At 36.0% G+C, this 15,213-nt stretch overlaps 1 protein-coding gene across 2 annotated transcripts; it reads right to left on the reverse strand.

Annotated features, from left to right (window-relative positions):
• Positions 1 to 252: 252 nt before the first annotated feature.
• On the reverse strand, positions 253 to 15,103 carry ggps1 (geranylgeranyl diphosphate synthase 1). Of its 2 annotated transcripts, none has more exons than XM_015036253.1 (4): positions 14,828 to 15,103; positions 11,453 to 11,547; positions 9,361 to 9,431; positions 253 to 1,644 (listed from the first exon to the last, which is right to left on the reverse strand). In XM_015036253.1, the coding sequence occupies exons 2-4, from the start codon at positions 11,523 to 11,525 to the stop codon at positions 841 to 843; spliced, it is 948 nt and encodes a 315-aa protein (XP_014891739.1). In that variant the 5' UTR covers positions 11,526 to 11,547; positions 14,828 to 15,103; the 3' UTR covers positions 253 to 840. The 2 variants fall into 2 exon arrangements, with proteins under 2 accessions (XP_014891739.1, XP_014891738.1); XM_015036252.1 differs by having other exon boundaries at positions 14,800 to 15,103.
• Positions 15,104 to 15,213: the final 110 nt, after the last annotated feature.

Consider the following 15,213-nt stretch of genomic DNA (forward strand, 5'->3'; position numbering starts at 1 on the left):
TTTTTGTCATTCTGTTGTGGAACTCCAGTGTAAATATACAGTTTTGTTATATACATTTTAAAAAATGAATAATTTTTTAGCCAACATTTTAATGCAACAAATTCTCCTATTTTCATACAGTTGACTAATATGTTAGGTAAAATTAATGGTCCAGTCGTCAAAAGATGGCGCTGTTTTCCCAGAGTTCGAATAAACCAGACTAGAAGAAGACTTCATGCCAGTGAGAACAGATTTATAAATCAAAACACATAATTTAGATTTAAAAAATTTTTTATTCAAGAAATTCAAACAAGATCCTAGAATACAGCAGTGTCAATATATAAATATGTGAGCATCACGGTAGCTGTGAGGATTTGTGCTGTGAGACGACTGCGTGGAAACAGTCACTAACATCATTGTTACAGAGCAATCAGAACAAACCACACGGCTGTTTTTCTGCAGGGCTGAATCGACTCCCTGCTGATTCAGCCATTATGGGACCTCAAATCACTCCGGTTAGAGATTTAAATCAAAAACAACGTTCACTCAATTAACTGGATTAACTGGAACCGACAAAAAGCACTTAGATCCACTGAAGTGTGCATCAGAAGAAAAGGCTTTCAAGATTTATGATTTTTTTTTTTGTAATAATCTTGTCAAGTGGTAAAGCAGAAACTGACTGTAGTTCTGCTGCTTAATTTCTATTCCTGAGAGCACTGCAGCACTTCAGATGTAAGAATCAGCCATGGGTACTATTTTAAGCCACACTTGGAGCTCGTCTGCCGTCACAACGGTTAGTTTGGAGCTTTTCAGGAATGTGCATCTTCTGCGTTCAGGAAAGCAGGAGTGTGAGGGAGTGTGTCAGTAGTTTTGGCTGGATTTCGTCTCTCTGTTGGACTCTGCTGAGGCCTCTGCTTCATTATGCATGCGGCTGAGATGTTTGATCAGGCTCTCCAGCTGAGGGTTCCCTCCCAACTCCGTGATGAGGCGGTAAGCCTCCGCCTCCAGATCCCGCAGGGTCTGTCGGGTGTAGGCGAAAGATCCCACCTTCTCCAGGTAGTCCACGCAGTACTTCTTGATGTCCATGTTCTCCGTGCGCTGCCGGAGGATGTTCTGCACCTGGGTGCTCTCCGGGCGCGACCATATGGCGTGGATTGTGGGAAACGAGAACTTCCCCTCTGTCAGATCCTCACAGAAGCTTTTGTTCTCGCTGTACTCGTCGGAACTCAGGTTGGCGTAGTCGTCCCGGATCTGGAAGAACAGCCCCAGCGTGTCCAGGAGGGGCTTGAGGTCCTGCTTCCAGTCTGAAAAGAGCTGCATGAGCCCCACGGCCAAACCGAAGAGGCCCCCGGTCTTCTGTAGCACCATGTTGCGATACTCCTCCTCTGTGGGACAGGTGTAGGTGTCCCTCCAGTGGATGTCCAGGCCCTGGCCGCGGTGCAGCTCCAGCAGCTGGCGGGTAAATACTCGTACGGCTTCTGGGTGCTCCAGGATCAGAACCTTCTCCAGCCCCAGGAAGTACACGTAGTTGGCCGAGTTGATCACCGAGGGAATGCCGTAGATGCTGTGAGCCACCGGGAAGCCTCGACGCAACTTGGAGTTGTCCTCGATGTCGTCTATCAGCAAGCTGGCGTTGTGCAGCATCTCCGTCACCTCAATGATCACCTGAGCAAAACACAAACATCTTTGTTGATTCATCTCAATAAGTAAAAATCACCAGAGCAACAACAGAAAAAAAAACAAATGGTACTCCCAATATGGACCCTAATCGTCTTACAATTGTCGATTAATGGTTTATTAGGTTAAAATTAGTTCCAACTGATTTATAACATCCATTTAGATCTTTTAGTGTTGTAGTTTGGCCATCATCCACCAGAGGGCGCAGCTGGTGATCCTGAACCAGTTTATACAGAAACGAAGATGGAGGAACAATACCAGAAGGAAGGAGAAATGGTCCAAATGTAAGAAAATGTTTTTTTTTGTGTGAAAAATCAGTTTCTATGTCACATAACATAGAAACTGATTATTTAAGGATTCCTAATATGTGAATCCTAATGCTAAGAAATGTATTATTGCAGAACATAATTTAGCAGCTTTGTAGTCCATTATGGTTCTGTGTTTTTAATATATTTGTTTTCCTTTTTAATTATTTCCTTGATTTTATTTTAGTTTATTCCTGCATCTAGTTTCTGATTTGTACATGAATTACTGTCTGGTGGTTTGTACAAATCTTTCCAAACAGAGTCCAGTGTAGAATGAAACTGCGCTTTATCCATTTTGAAATATAAACACTCGACTAGCTTCTCAACTTTCACCTTAATAGTGCTCACTCAGCCGAGCCAAGCAGCGTCAACTTCTCATTTAAAAATTACTGATGCATTATGGAGGTCAGGATGTGATGACTGAAAAGTGGAGGAGATAACAGAGAAAACATAATGGGGGAAAAAAAACATGATGGCAATGAGCAAGGTTGGTTTTGAGTTAATGCACTTTATGGAGCAAAGTTTTAACATTCCTTCAAGAACAACCACAGTATGAACATTTCTCTATTCATTAAGTGTCACACATATTTTAATTCTTTTCATCAACCCAAGAGGTTCCTGTTTGTTATATTTCATAAATATGTTGAAGTTTAATAACCTGAGAACCACAATTGTCTGCTTATTCAGTCAGTATTTAATACAGAGGCAAAATAGTGTTAAAATTAAATAATTTTGCTATATTCTTATAAAAAACTAGCCCTTTGTCCAATGAAAAGACAGTCAGCCCTCCTGATACAAAAGAAAACTCAGATTTTTTTAATAAAATAGCTGCTTATAAATTAATAATCCATGGGTAAGATCAATCAATTTTAGATCAACTCAATTGATAACTTTCATTCCTACCTCCTAACTTTAAGAAACAGATTTTTTGTTTAAAATGTGCATTACAGCTATGACACAGCAGATGGCGCCATGTCTACATTTTTCGACAATGAATTTCCAGTAGAGCAATTAGAGCATCAAAAAGCTCAGCAAAGACCTACTGATGAGATTCCCATTAGATATCTAGCATCTAATGGGATGCTAGACGTCTAGCAGCAACTTTATTTGCTGTAAAGAGCCAAAACATCAAGTCCTAAATATAGACATTCGTTTGCAACTTCGATCTTTTTGTGAGGTTTATCTGTAAATAAACCTTTTTTCTGTCCATCAGGAAGATATTCTACTTGTAAACCGTGTTGGACTCTGAGCACCATCAGGTTCCCGCTGTCCGCTCTGCTGTCTGAAAAGACGAGCGGCGTGTCCCGCTGGTGGAAGCTGCTAGGATGGGATCTGGCAGGACAAAGAAGAGACTCTCTAGATTGGGCAGATTGCCAAGGCCAAACCGGTCGAGTAGTTTATTCAAAAAAACAAAAACATGCCTCACGTTGGAAGCGTCCCAACATTTCTCCCTCCAGCATCAGTGAGCATAAAGCTACAATCTGCTGTTTGAGTTAAAGAGCAAAAGGATCATTAAAGTACAACTGAATCTCTGAAATCCCAAAAGCAGGAACCAGATTTTTAAAATGTTTTAGACTTAAAGCTGAGCTCCAACGTCTAGCCAACTTACTTCTTTATTTTATTGCCTCAATTTCTATCAAAGCTCCAGACCATGAGCACAGACTCACAATTTCTTAAAATGACACAAATCTGGTCATTCCTATATAATGGCCACAATTTCGATTCATACTCCATTATTTGGAACCAAATGTAAAACTTACTGGGTTATTTTTCAATGTCCCAAAGCAAATATCTGATAAATATTCACAATTTGTGCTGAGGTGTTTGATCCAAATGGATCACTTAGTGCAAAAACATCTGTATAAACAGACAAAACCAATATTTCTTTTAAGATTTGCATATTAAATGTATGAGCCTTTTGTAATAACCAATAAATTACATAATAAATTAAAACAAGCTCAATAGTTTTCCTTTGGATGATTGATCGTTTTTCTCATATCTCTACCAAAGATTGTATGAGAAAAATCCCTTTTTAAAAAGAACAATTTTGTTCAGATTTCAGTATCTTTTTAAAATTATTTTGGATATTTAAAATGTCTTTTAACATTTGTTAGAAATTAAAGCTTATTGATCTTTGAGAGAGTGTACTTGCGTTATTATGCCAAGACCATTATATTACTTGAAAATGGTCTCAAAACATCATTTATTGCAATTTTTTATCTAAGATTTGTCATTGTCGCAAGCCTACAGATTTATAATATACTGCTCAAAAAAATAAAGGGAACATTTCACTTTAATTTTGTGTGTGGCTCCAAATCCAGGCCTCCATTGGTTAATAAATTTGATTTCCATTGATGATTTTTGTGTGATTTTGTTGTCAGCACATTCAACTTTGTACAGAACAAAGTATTCAATGAGAATATTTCATTCATTCAGATATAGGATGTGTTATTTGAGTGTTCCCTTTATTTTTTTGAGCAGTGTATTTATCAAAGGTGTCTTGTAATTTAGCTAATCTCAAAATGTTTTCATTTAAGAATACCATTTTGTTTTTGTCATCCAGGCTCATAATGAACTAGAATATAAATTTAATATCAATCAGGTACGCATGTAAACGCAGTAAAGTTCATTTAAACTTTCATTACATACTAACTTATGTAGGATGTTCCTCTGTAGCACCTAATAAAAACTTTTTACATCTCTAAAAACACCTTTTTTGTCCCAACTGTATCATCAAGTATTTTCTGCAGAAAATTTCAGGCAAACCAAACGGAGAGGATGTGAAGGCATGGACCCGCATCCAGTCTTAGTCATCAACGCACTACAGCTGCAACAACCGATGACTCAAAAACGACTTTTGGAGCATTAAAGTTTGGTTTATTAAGTGCTACAAATAGCAGACAGCTGTGTTGTGAACTCCTGTAGTGTCTCCCTCAACAACAAGTCTTCACCCCATAAAATAACATTTAAAGAAAAGTTAATGAGAAGCTTGTTGGATTCCTGTTCGTGCTGTGATCTGTTAATTAAACCAATCACAGGGCTGGAACCGGTACTGCAAAGCAGGCTCAGAATAATCTGTCCAAACTAATAACCGTTACATGTAGGATCAAGCTGGTCAGCGGCAAAACAGCGCAAATCAACTCCAGTCAACTGATGCAGTCTTTCTGTAAGGATTGCATGATTAGCTGCAAGCAGATTTAGACAAATATGTTTTTCAAAACCAGAATCTGAAACCTAAACAAACAAAATATAATGTTTAAAATGAAGATGGAAAGAAGCAATTCAGGAAATGGAACAAGACCAATGTCAATATAAAAAAAACATGAAGTTTGACAGCTAATGTGTCATTCTTATTAATATAATTCCCTCATCATTATGTAGATGAGATTATTCCACTTTATATTTTCCATTTGACATCATCACCTTTGTGTTTGTTTTGTGTGTGTGAGAATCCATCTGCTTTATTTTTGAAAATTGAGTAATAAACTGAACTTGATTCCATCGTTTCATAACTGGATCAACTGGAGATGATGAAGGATAGGACTGAATACTTTTTTGTTTTGAATGGTGTTATATAAATAAGCTGAATTGAATGAAACTTAATTATTTCGATTGTTTAAACATTAAAACAGTGTTTGAGTTGTATAATATTTCTTCATATGCAACAATAGTAGCGTTAAGCAAATGATCAAACAAAAGAGATAAAAAGACAAAATTTTAGATTTTGTCTTAGTAACAGTCGTATTCAGTAAATCTGAATATTACTGAAAAGTTAAATTAATTCAGCAACTATCTATGCAACAATATTCAGATTAATTAGACACAGGCTGATGTGATCAACCCTTTATTTCTATTTGTTATGGTGATTTATCGCTTGCAGCTCATAAAAACTAAACATCTAAAATTAGATTATTGCATCAGACTGGATTGTTTTTTTAAAGATAAATTTAAACTGATGCAAATTCTAGTTTCCTGGAGGAATGACACTATTTTCTTTAATCAATTTTTTCCCCCAAATCTGTAAAATACTGAAATCAAATTCCAGACTTTTCCAAACTGTGTTTTAACCAACTTTGAATAATCTAGACCTATAGGAGACAAACCAACACAGATATAACAGAAACTGTTAGAATCAGAGTAAATATTTGTCACTACATCCATTTAACACATTTCAAAGGTGTAATTTTATCATGTGTTGCTACACAGCACAGAACATGTCTTAATGCGCCTCCTGCTTTCTCGTTATTCACTAAAAGAAGCTGCATGAGTCACAGAAAAGCACAAAAACCTCTCACACCAAAGCAACAGATGCACTCATGTAGAGATTTCAGAGTGAAAGAGCACCATAAATAAACAACTACGCTTTTCAGAGAGAAGCAAAGAAAAGCAAACGGCTTCAAAGCACCGAACGAAACGCGGGGAACATCCACGACCTGTGGCGTACCGGCACGAAAACCAGCGTGCCACTGTCGGTGCCCCGTCTATCTAAAGGCGCCGTTGTTTCCATGGCGGCGACTTCTTGGCAGCAGTGAACTAATGATGACAAGAGGAGAGCTCTCGGCCTGTGTGAAGGGTTCAGCTGGAGTTTACAGAGCTGTTACACAGATTTAAACCTCAGCTACCCGCTGTACCATGACAGCCAGCTTCTGCTGGAACTGGAGTTACCACGAAAACACCAGCAGGTGTAAAGAGTAATTAGTTATCCTCAAAACTCTAAAAATAAAACATTTTAGCTTTAGGGAGGAGATGAAATCTTAAAATAGAAATGTTGGCATGTTGTGTTTTTATATTTAGTGTGGAAGATGCGATTAAATGCAAAGGAATCCTGCAGTAAGATGTCCAATAATTCATCTGAACACACACATTCCTACCCGAAAGCTTTCTGCAGATTTGATAATAAAATGGCTACAGGAGGCAACAGTGATGGCTGACCGAAACAGACCGAGTCGAAACTTAGCATTCAGGACCATTTAAGATGAGTTAAACTCATTTTCATTTTGGACCATAGCAAGATCACAAATGTCCTAAAGGGCTGGTTGTGTCAGAATGTATTGATGAAATCCATTAACAAAACTTAAAATATGAATAAGTAGCTGTCTCTGCATTTGATAAGTACTTCTTAAAAATAAATATTTGACATTTTTTCCACATTGATTTGTTTGCAATCAAAATCATAGATTTCATTGGTGCTAATGTAGAATCATTAGAAAATAATTTTGTAATATTTGCACTTATGTATGATGATAAATGTGACTGTTTCTCGCTGTATTGATCAAGGACCATCAGTGTTGAAAAGGTAAGAAATACTGCCATCTGGAGGCACGTAATTTAAGGTAAATAAAACGTAAAAACTGATTAAAACGGTCAATCTCTTTGCCAATGTGCACACCTCCTTTTTAATAAGCAGTAATAGGTCAAAAGTGTCAACTACCAAATCAAGAAAAAATATCAAAATGGCTGATTTGATTTATTCTTCCTGTAAAAAACAGTAATGTCAATGAAGCTGCGTCAGCAGGTCTGCTGCCATCTAATCGGCCCCATCCAGAGTTTATCGATGCTGATGTGGATTGGGAGAATTGTCAGGATTCCTGTGTGTTACTGAAAATCAGGATCAGCTGTTATTCTCTCTCTCTACAGCAAACAAACAGCCTGGGTCAACAACCTTTTCTACATATTCAATATATTGTAAAGACAGACAACTGGCTGAAAACAAATATTCCCACATTTATCTATCTCATAATGATGTTTTATTTTGTGACACTTATTTTGCAAAGCTACTTTATGTTTTTTTCTGAGACTTTTTAACTCTTCACTCTTTATTTTATGTTCTGATATTTAAATGAAGGGGGTTTGGTCAAAGTACGGCAAACTTCAGTGACAGCAAAGTCAGAGTAAAACAGAAACCAACTGCAAAATATCAGCAGAGAAAAAATTGTCTTGCTGCTCGTTATTGCATCTCTTAAGTCCGAGATTCTTTTTCAGTAATTTACCTGATAATTACTGGGGAATGTCTGATTTCAGTCACTGGGTGATTGATTATTGCAATGTAACTACTGAATGTCTGTTTACTGACTGTAAGAGTAACAAAAAAACTTTTGGTAACACTTTATTTGATGGGGTGTGCATAAGACTGATATGACACTGTCATGAACATGAAGGAGTCTTTATGAATATATATGACTTATCATGAAGTCTCATTCGATAAATAATGACCCTTTTAATGCAAAGTTGCTTTAAAAGTTGCCTTCAACATCCATTAAAAGTCTCAACTTTGCATTCGTTTGTAAATAATGACACTTTAATGCAAAGTTGGCACTTTTAATGGACATTCAAGGCAACTTTTAAAGCAATTCTGCTTTAAAAGTGTCATTATTTACCGAATGACACTTCATGACAACATTCATAAAGACTCCTTCATATTCATGACAGGTGTTCTTTCATGTTTATGACAGTGTCATGTCAGTCTTATGCACACCCCGTCAAATAAAGTTTAACCAAAAGTTTTATAAAATTTTTAAATAAATTTTTATTAAATTGCAGAGGCCACAAAAAAGTGAAGTGAAGATAACTTAATTCTCTATACGTTAGCTTTGATAAACTTTAAAATGTACATCTAAAAAGTTTGAAGCAAGGTAAAAATACACAAACGCCATCAGAAAACAAATGCACAACCACACACAGGTGGAGATCAATTTCCTTTTATATATAAAAAAATGACTTATTGTCTTGTACAAAATCACAACAGTACCAAAACACCTCACCTTGCAGAGGGTAAAATATTAATTGATTTGAATCCAATAAACTAAAACTATATTATACGTTTATTACAGTAAGTAATCCCATAAAGTAACTGTTTCGGTATTTTCTTTTCTTTAGCAGAAAACAAATAACACTTCAGATTCAAAAAGTAAAGCGTCAAATATTCAATAAAGCTTAGTGCTAGAAGAATGTATGAGGAGATTATAAAGGGCTTAAACAGAGACTTACTCAACACAGAGGGAGGTTATCACTGAAAGAGAGGAGCTCATTATTGGATCTTTAACCAGATTTCCTCCAGACTAGTTGAACAAGTTCAGACAAGTGTCACAAAAACTAACTCGCCCTGATCCAGCCCGATGTGAAGCCAGCAGGCCTCCCTGCTTGTTGCTCATCACCAGAACATAAATGTTTGTTGCACAAAAAAAAGTGTGAAATGAGCTTCGAATCAAATGTGTGAAAACAAGACAAATTCTGCATTCTAGTCGTGAAACCTCACAAGAACCTCTAAAAAAGGCCACTACATGTCATGTAAATATAAATGGAGCAGTGCTACATCAACAATCAACTACATCATCTTCCCACCTTCCGCTGAGACTCGCCTGCAACAGAGCAGCAGCACTTGAAATGCGCCGTTTCTCACCTGCAGTTTGTCTTCTGGTACATTGAGCCAGTGGTTAAATGCTTGGGCAAGTTTTGTCCTCACTTGTTTTCCTGCAGAGAGAACAAAGAAATACATTGCTTAACTAGTCCGAAGTTAAAACTACATTTTACTTCAGCTTCACTACTGATGCTTGTTGCAAACATGTGCAAGACGTTTAACAACAGGCTCATGATTCAGGAGGTTGTTCTGCTTCAGCAGCTTCCTCTCTGTCACCAGTTGTTAAATTTAAATATTTAAAAAATAAAGCCCCTCTTTATTTAGCAGAACAACTTTGTGTACGTTGTGTGTGTACCGAATCAACTAAAACTTAAATTTAATGTGGTACAAACTGAATTATCAACAAGTTATATCAAAGCAGACAGTAAACAGTCAAGTTAATTCCAGGGCCTAATTACTTAATTATTACATGCTAATCTAAAGTTATATATTGACAAAACAAGCTATATTTTCATTTCAAAACCCCCTTTTGCTGCTAATTTATTGAACAAAGAGACACATGATCACAACAAACATGTTTATTGTTTTTAATCCGTTATTTAGGTTATTCAGCCATCAGATTGATCCAAAGTGCTGTTATACCCATTCAGCATTAAAGTGTTTCATCTGATCATTCATGCGACTTCTTTAAAAAATTCCTTCTTAGAAATGCAAACTGAGGACACTGACATTAGTTGAGGATGTCTGCGCTGCTGCAACATGTTTAGCATTCAGATGCCATTTTAGGCTCGAGTAGCTAAAATATTATCTAAATCTAAAATCCTTAAAAAGTCAGGATATTTATTTTAAAAATCAGTCCCTCCAGAATGTTGCAATATTTTTTTTTGTGATTGTTGCTACCTAAAATTACAGAAGTTGTGATTAAAAAAATAAGGTAAATGTTACTGTGTAGCATCACACATGCTTTTATCTTGCAGGTTAGGCTTTCAGGAGTCATAGCTAAACTGGAAGCCAAATTAAATAGAGGCTAAAGTAAATGGTCAAAATTCAGCTAAGTTGCAGTGATTGGTCAGAAATAAAGGAAATACGGAAATCATTATTATGATTGGTTGCATTTGCGAAGAATTTCAAGTTTTCAACAAAATTTCCAATATGCATTAATTGCTGAAATTACAACTCCCTGGAAGGACTGAAACAAACTGAATGGACCTTCAGAAACTCCTGGGATAAAAACGGCAGCAGATATTCTTTGAAAGCCACAGACAACCCGACAATTTACCCTAATAACCATGTTACACTGGCAGCCTTGTCATTTAAATGAACAAACAATGCTGAAAACATCTATTTGTGCAACATCTTGCTTCAGAATCAAAAATTGCCATGCCCGTTGCATCAGCAGTAATAACTGTTTTACTGAGTTAAAGAGGGATCTTATGGGATGTTCTAGAGAAGGGCGTCAAACTCATTTTCATTTTGGGCCAAATCCAGATCATAAATGCTCTTAAAGGGCCGGTTGTGCTAGAATGTATTGATAAAAACCTAAACTTTAAAAAATATTAATTAATTCTTAAAATTAAATAATATTGAACATCTTTTCAGAATTTTTATTGTTTTTGTGATTTTTTTGCAATAGAAACCAAAGTGTGTAATACTAATTTGAAAATATTTACACTTATTTCTGACGGTAAATGCAACTTTTTATTACTCGCTGTATAGATCGTGAATCATGGCTGCACTGCTTAGTACCAGTCAGAAAGTTTTTGACAATTTTTGAGAAAAAATTCACAATAAACTCCCTATTATATATTATTTCCATGATAATTTGCAAGAAACTGGAGGGACTGATTGATATAATTTGACAGTAAACAGATAAAAACTGCATTGATTTGATTGATAACATAATATTTAACCAAACTTAATGTTTAGTATAGAATCTAGAGGACCACATGAAAAACTAAAGTGGGCCAGATTTGGCCCACGGGCCTTGAGTTTGACACATATTCTAGAAAAACCTAAATGCACAAACTGGCTTGAAATCAAATGAGCTGCACAGGATTCTTCAGCAAACTACAGTGTTTTTTGTCCGTTTATTATTTTCTTTTCTTCACATTTCCCAAAAAACAAAAGGACTCACCTGGCAGCTGCAACAAGTACTTGTACGGTTCTAGCAGAATTCGGTCTGAGGCGGGTTGAGAGGAACCATCCATCGCTTCCTGATAACTCTCAAAACTGGAAGACAACAAACGCAAGGAAAGGAAAATAAAACCAGCTGAAGTAGATGGCTGTGTGTTTTTTTTTTTTTTTAAAGCACTGCAGGCTAATATGATTCATCTGTGTATATTTATCACAGTCGGAATAAACATAACCCAGATAAACAGACAGTTTGGGAGCAAATTGTTTTACCATAAAAACATTGACGATGTGCTTTAAATTAGTAATGCTCTTCAGTGATTGTTCCATATTTTAGGTAGTTGAATGTAGTTGATAAAAAAAGTTATATTTTAGAATTTTTAATTTAAATCTTGTTCTAGCATGCTTTTGGGTGTTTTTATCTCCTGATCTCAAAAATATTGTATAAATTATTTGCAGGAATATCACAGAAAATTGTAAATAAAAGAAAAAAGCTTTTCGTCTTCTGGATTAGTAACAGGAAGTTACTTTTCAGAAAAATGAGGAATTGAGCGTCACTCATTAAGGTGAGAGCTCACTGATTCAGGGTACAAGTGACTTTTTAATGTGATACAGAAAATCAGAACGCACATTCAAGTCTCATTATCCTCAAAGTGTGCAGGTTAGATGAGACACTACAGAAATAATGGTGAAATTATTACACTTTTTTCAAAATCTAGTTGTTTTCCATTATTATGCAAGGGGTCACATCATGAATACACATGATTGGACCTTTGTGTTTATCTTCAGTGATCTGTGGTTTCTCAGCACAAAACTATCAGCAAGTTTATTTGTATAGCATATTTCAGCAACAAAGCTTTAAAGTGCTGTAACTTATAAAAGCATAAAACAAAGAAACATTGAAATATGGTGGCATAATAAAGGAAAGTTATGAAAAGTTGGAATACAGATGAAATCAATTATGTTCCAGTTATTAAAGGCAAATCTAAACAGGTGGGTTTTCAGCCATCCTTTAAAGGATATTGGGGTTTCTGCATTTTTAAAGTTTTCTGGACATTTGTTCCAGATTAGGAGAGAATAAAAACTGAATGGTGCTTCTCCAATGTTTGGTTTTCTGGTTCTGGTATGCATCAGAACCAGAAAACTTGAGAGGTCTGGAAGGTTGACGCCATGACAGATGATCTTTAATATATTTTAATGCCAAGAAGTTCAGTATTTATAAACTAACAAACATATTAAAGTCCATTATCTGAGCTACTCACTTTATAAAGGTTCACTTTAGGCGTATGATTGCTTATCGTGCTCAACTTGCTCATTTTTAACCACATTTACAGTTGCTCTGGTTCTTCTCTGACAAATTTTACAAAAAAAAAACCATAACTTTGACCACAGATGTGACACTGAATTTAGCCAAGTAAAAATCCCCACAGCAATATCAAATGTTAACCAACTTTCTCTAAAAACCAGCTTGCATGATGCCAACAAGACATTTTTCCACTCGCGCAGCAGAGGGTCAATGGTAGACAGCAAACATTGTTATCTTAAAGCGTTTTTTCAGTTTTAATGGTTCACTTCACTAATACACTAAAAAGCGGAATATATTGACAACATATTTCACCATCACCGTTACTTTGACACTGTGTGAGCACACGCTTCACCTCACAACCACATGTGGAGCAAAAAATAGAATATGAAACATGTTGCTCCTGTCAAGTTTATGATTGTGTCGATCTGATGTATATGAAGGTGAGAAAACATTCTGCAAGTATGCAACTCCATGCATCAAATCACCTACTGGTTTCTTACTTTTGGATGTGATATTACCCTAGGTGACAGGAATCAGCCCATTGTACACTTTGCATCTATTTACTACGCAGATAATTAAACGCTTAGTAAAGCTAATCATTCTAATTATTAGTAAAATACACTTTGTTTTGAAAAATAAATTCCTGTTCAACAGTGGAGTTTTGCATGGATGGGAGGCTGTGCATCACATAAATAATGACCGATCATAGCAAAGCAAAGCAAATGATTTAAATATCCAACAGTAAATCCAAGCATTTTCCTCTCAAATAGATGAACAACAGTTTTATTTTCAAAGACGTGTTATAGAAATATGTATACTTTGTGTGGTGATGTCTATTGAAATATGATAAGGTCACCTCCTACTCACAATACATTACTAAACATTTTGCCATATTAGCAGAAAGAACGTCAAACATAAAGGCAGTGCTTGAGGGAAACAAAGCTGTAAAAATTAGTTATTAAAGTTTGAAAAGTTTTCAATAAACAAAACAAGTTACCAAGAATGGTGAAGTGGAGTTGTGCCATTTCATGCATAAATTACAATTTCATGAGGGAAACTGATGGGAAATGCCATTTTTATCTTCAGCTAAGACCATTTACACAACTATATTAGGTTGTGTGATCGTTAAAAGATAAAATTTCACCATGATTTGGCTTTAAGTGAGATATCTTAAAACACCACCATGCAGTTCTTTCAGGGAGTATTGAGCAGCATTACACATAAATATTTGCCATTTTGTATGAAACCATGACGGTGTACCACAAACTATGTACACACTGTATATATAACAGTTTTATCTTTTCATGTCATTTGCAATGTGACTGTCAGGACTATTTACAGAGTGAAAGTTTCTGTTTGTATAACCTGAAACCTACAACTGGATGTCAGGTCATGTAAAACCCAACAAACTGGAAACATAGGTCAAGCATAAGTACGTAACTAAATGTATTCTGCTCCATAATGAACTGCAAAAGTTATCATTTGTCTTGTAAAGGACATAAAGAGATACTCTAATATTTTAGTTGGGTTTTAGTTACACAGATAGCCAAGTCGTATAATCCAGAAGATTTTGCTGCATTTGTAGGTTTCCTTTGATAAAAAAAAAAAGAAACAGCCCTCTGCTTTTGGGTCATTTGTGGGGGCCGGGGGGGACTGTTTTATTTAACAACATTTTATAGTTTCGTTTTTAATTAATTTCAAGAGCAGAAAAAGGTGAGGGAGTTTTGATAATTTCTTTTAAAAATGTATTCAGCAGACCAGTTTTTCACAAAAATAGATGATAAATTAGCCTCAAAAAACCTTTAAAATGCAACAGTTTGTGGTCATTTGTGGGAGATTAAAGGATTTCTATAACCCCACAATATACTAAATGTCAAAAATTAGATTTCAATTCGCAAGGGATTTAATATGCAATTCGTTAAAAACACCGTTTAATGTTCTTGTTGCAAGTTTTGTTGGCATATTATATCCAATAAGAGAGAATTTAAAACAGTTTTACTGACTTTATATATATATATTTATTAACAGTTCCCAACCCCACCCACCTTAGCTGCCGTGTGTCGGTCTGCTCACCAGGCGTCCCCGAATTCCGGTTAGCCAGTCTGCTAATTACTTAGCGGAAGCGGGCTAACATAAACGCGTCGAAATGACCCAGTTGAGCATTCCTTTCTTTCCTTTCCCAGAATTAAACTTCGCACTTCCACGCTGGGGCATATAAGGCACACGATATGACTTTCAGTACAAGACTTTTAAACCATTATAGCTCCAGGTGCTCGTGTCTACTTCGAACGATGCTATGCTAAGTAGCACTGCTTATGTTACGCACCGTTCCGTGAACAGTCAAGCCTTAAAAGAGCCAGCTTTGATGAGCTCAATATATAACCTTCGGCCACGTTATAGCGCACGCGCAGAGCCTATTGAGAAATAAATGTCATTTGATAGGTGTTGGATTTATTCCT

This window comes from Poecilia latipinna, unplaced genomic scaffold, assembly GCF_001443285.1.
Source record: "Poecilia latipinna isolate Pla-1442-1.1 unplaced genomic scaffold, P_latipinna-1.0 Scaffold362, whole genome shotgun sequence".
NCBI classification, from domain to species: Eukaryota; Metazoa; Chordata; class Actinopteri; order Cyprinodontiformes; family Poeciliidae; genus Poecilia; species Poecilia latipinna.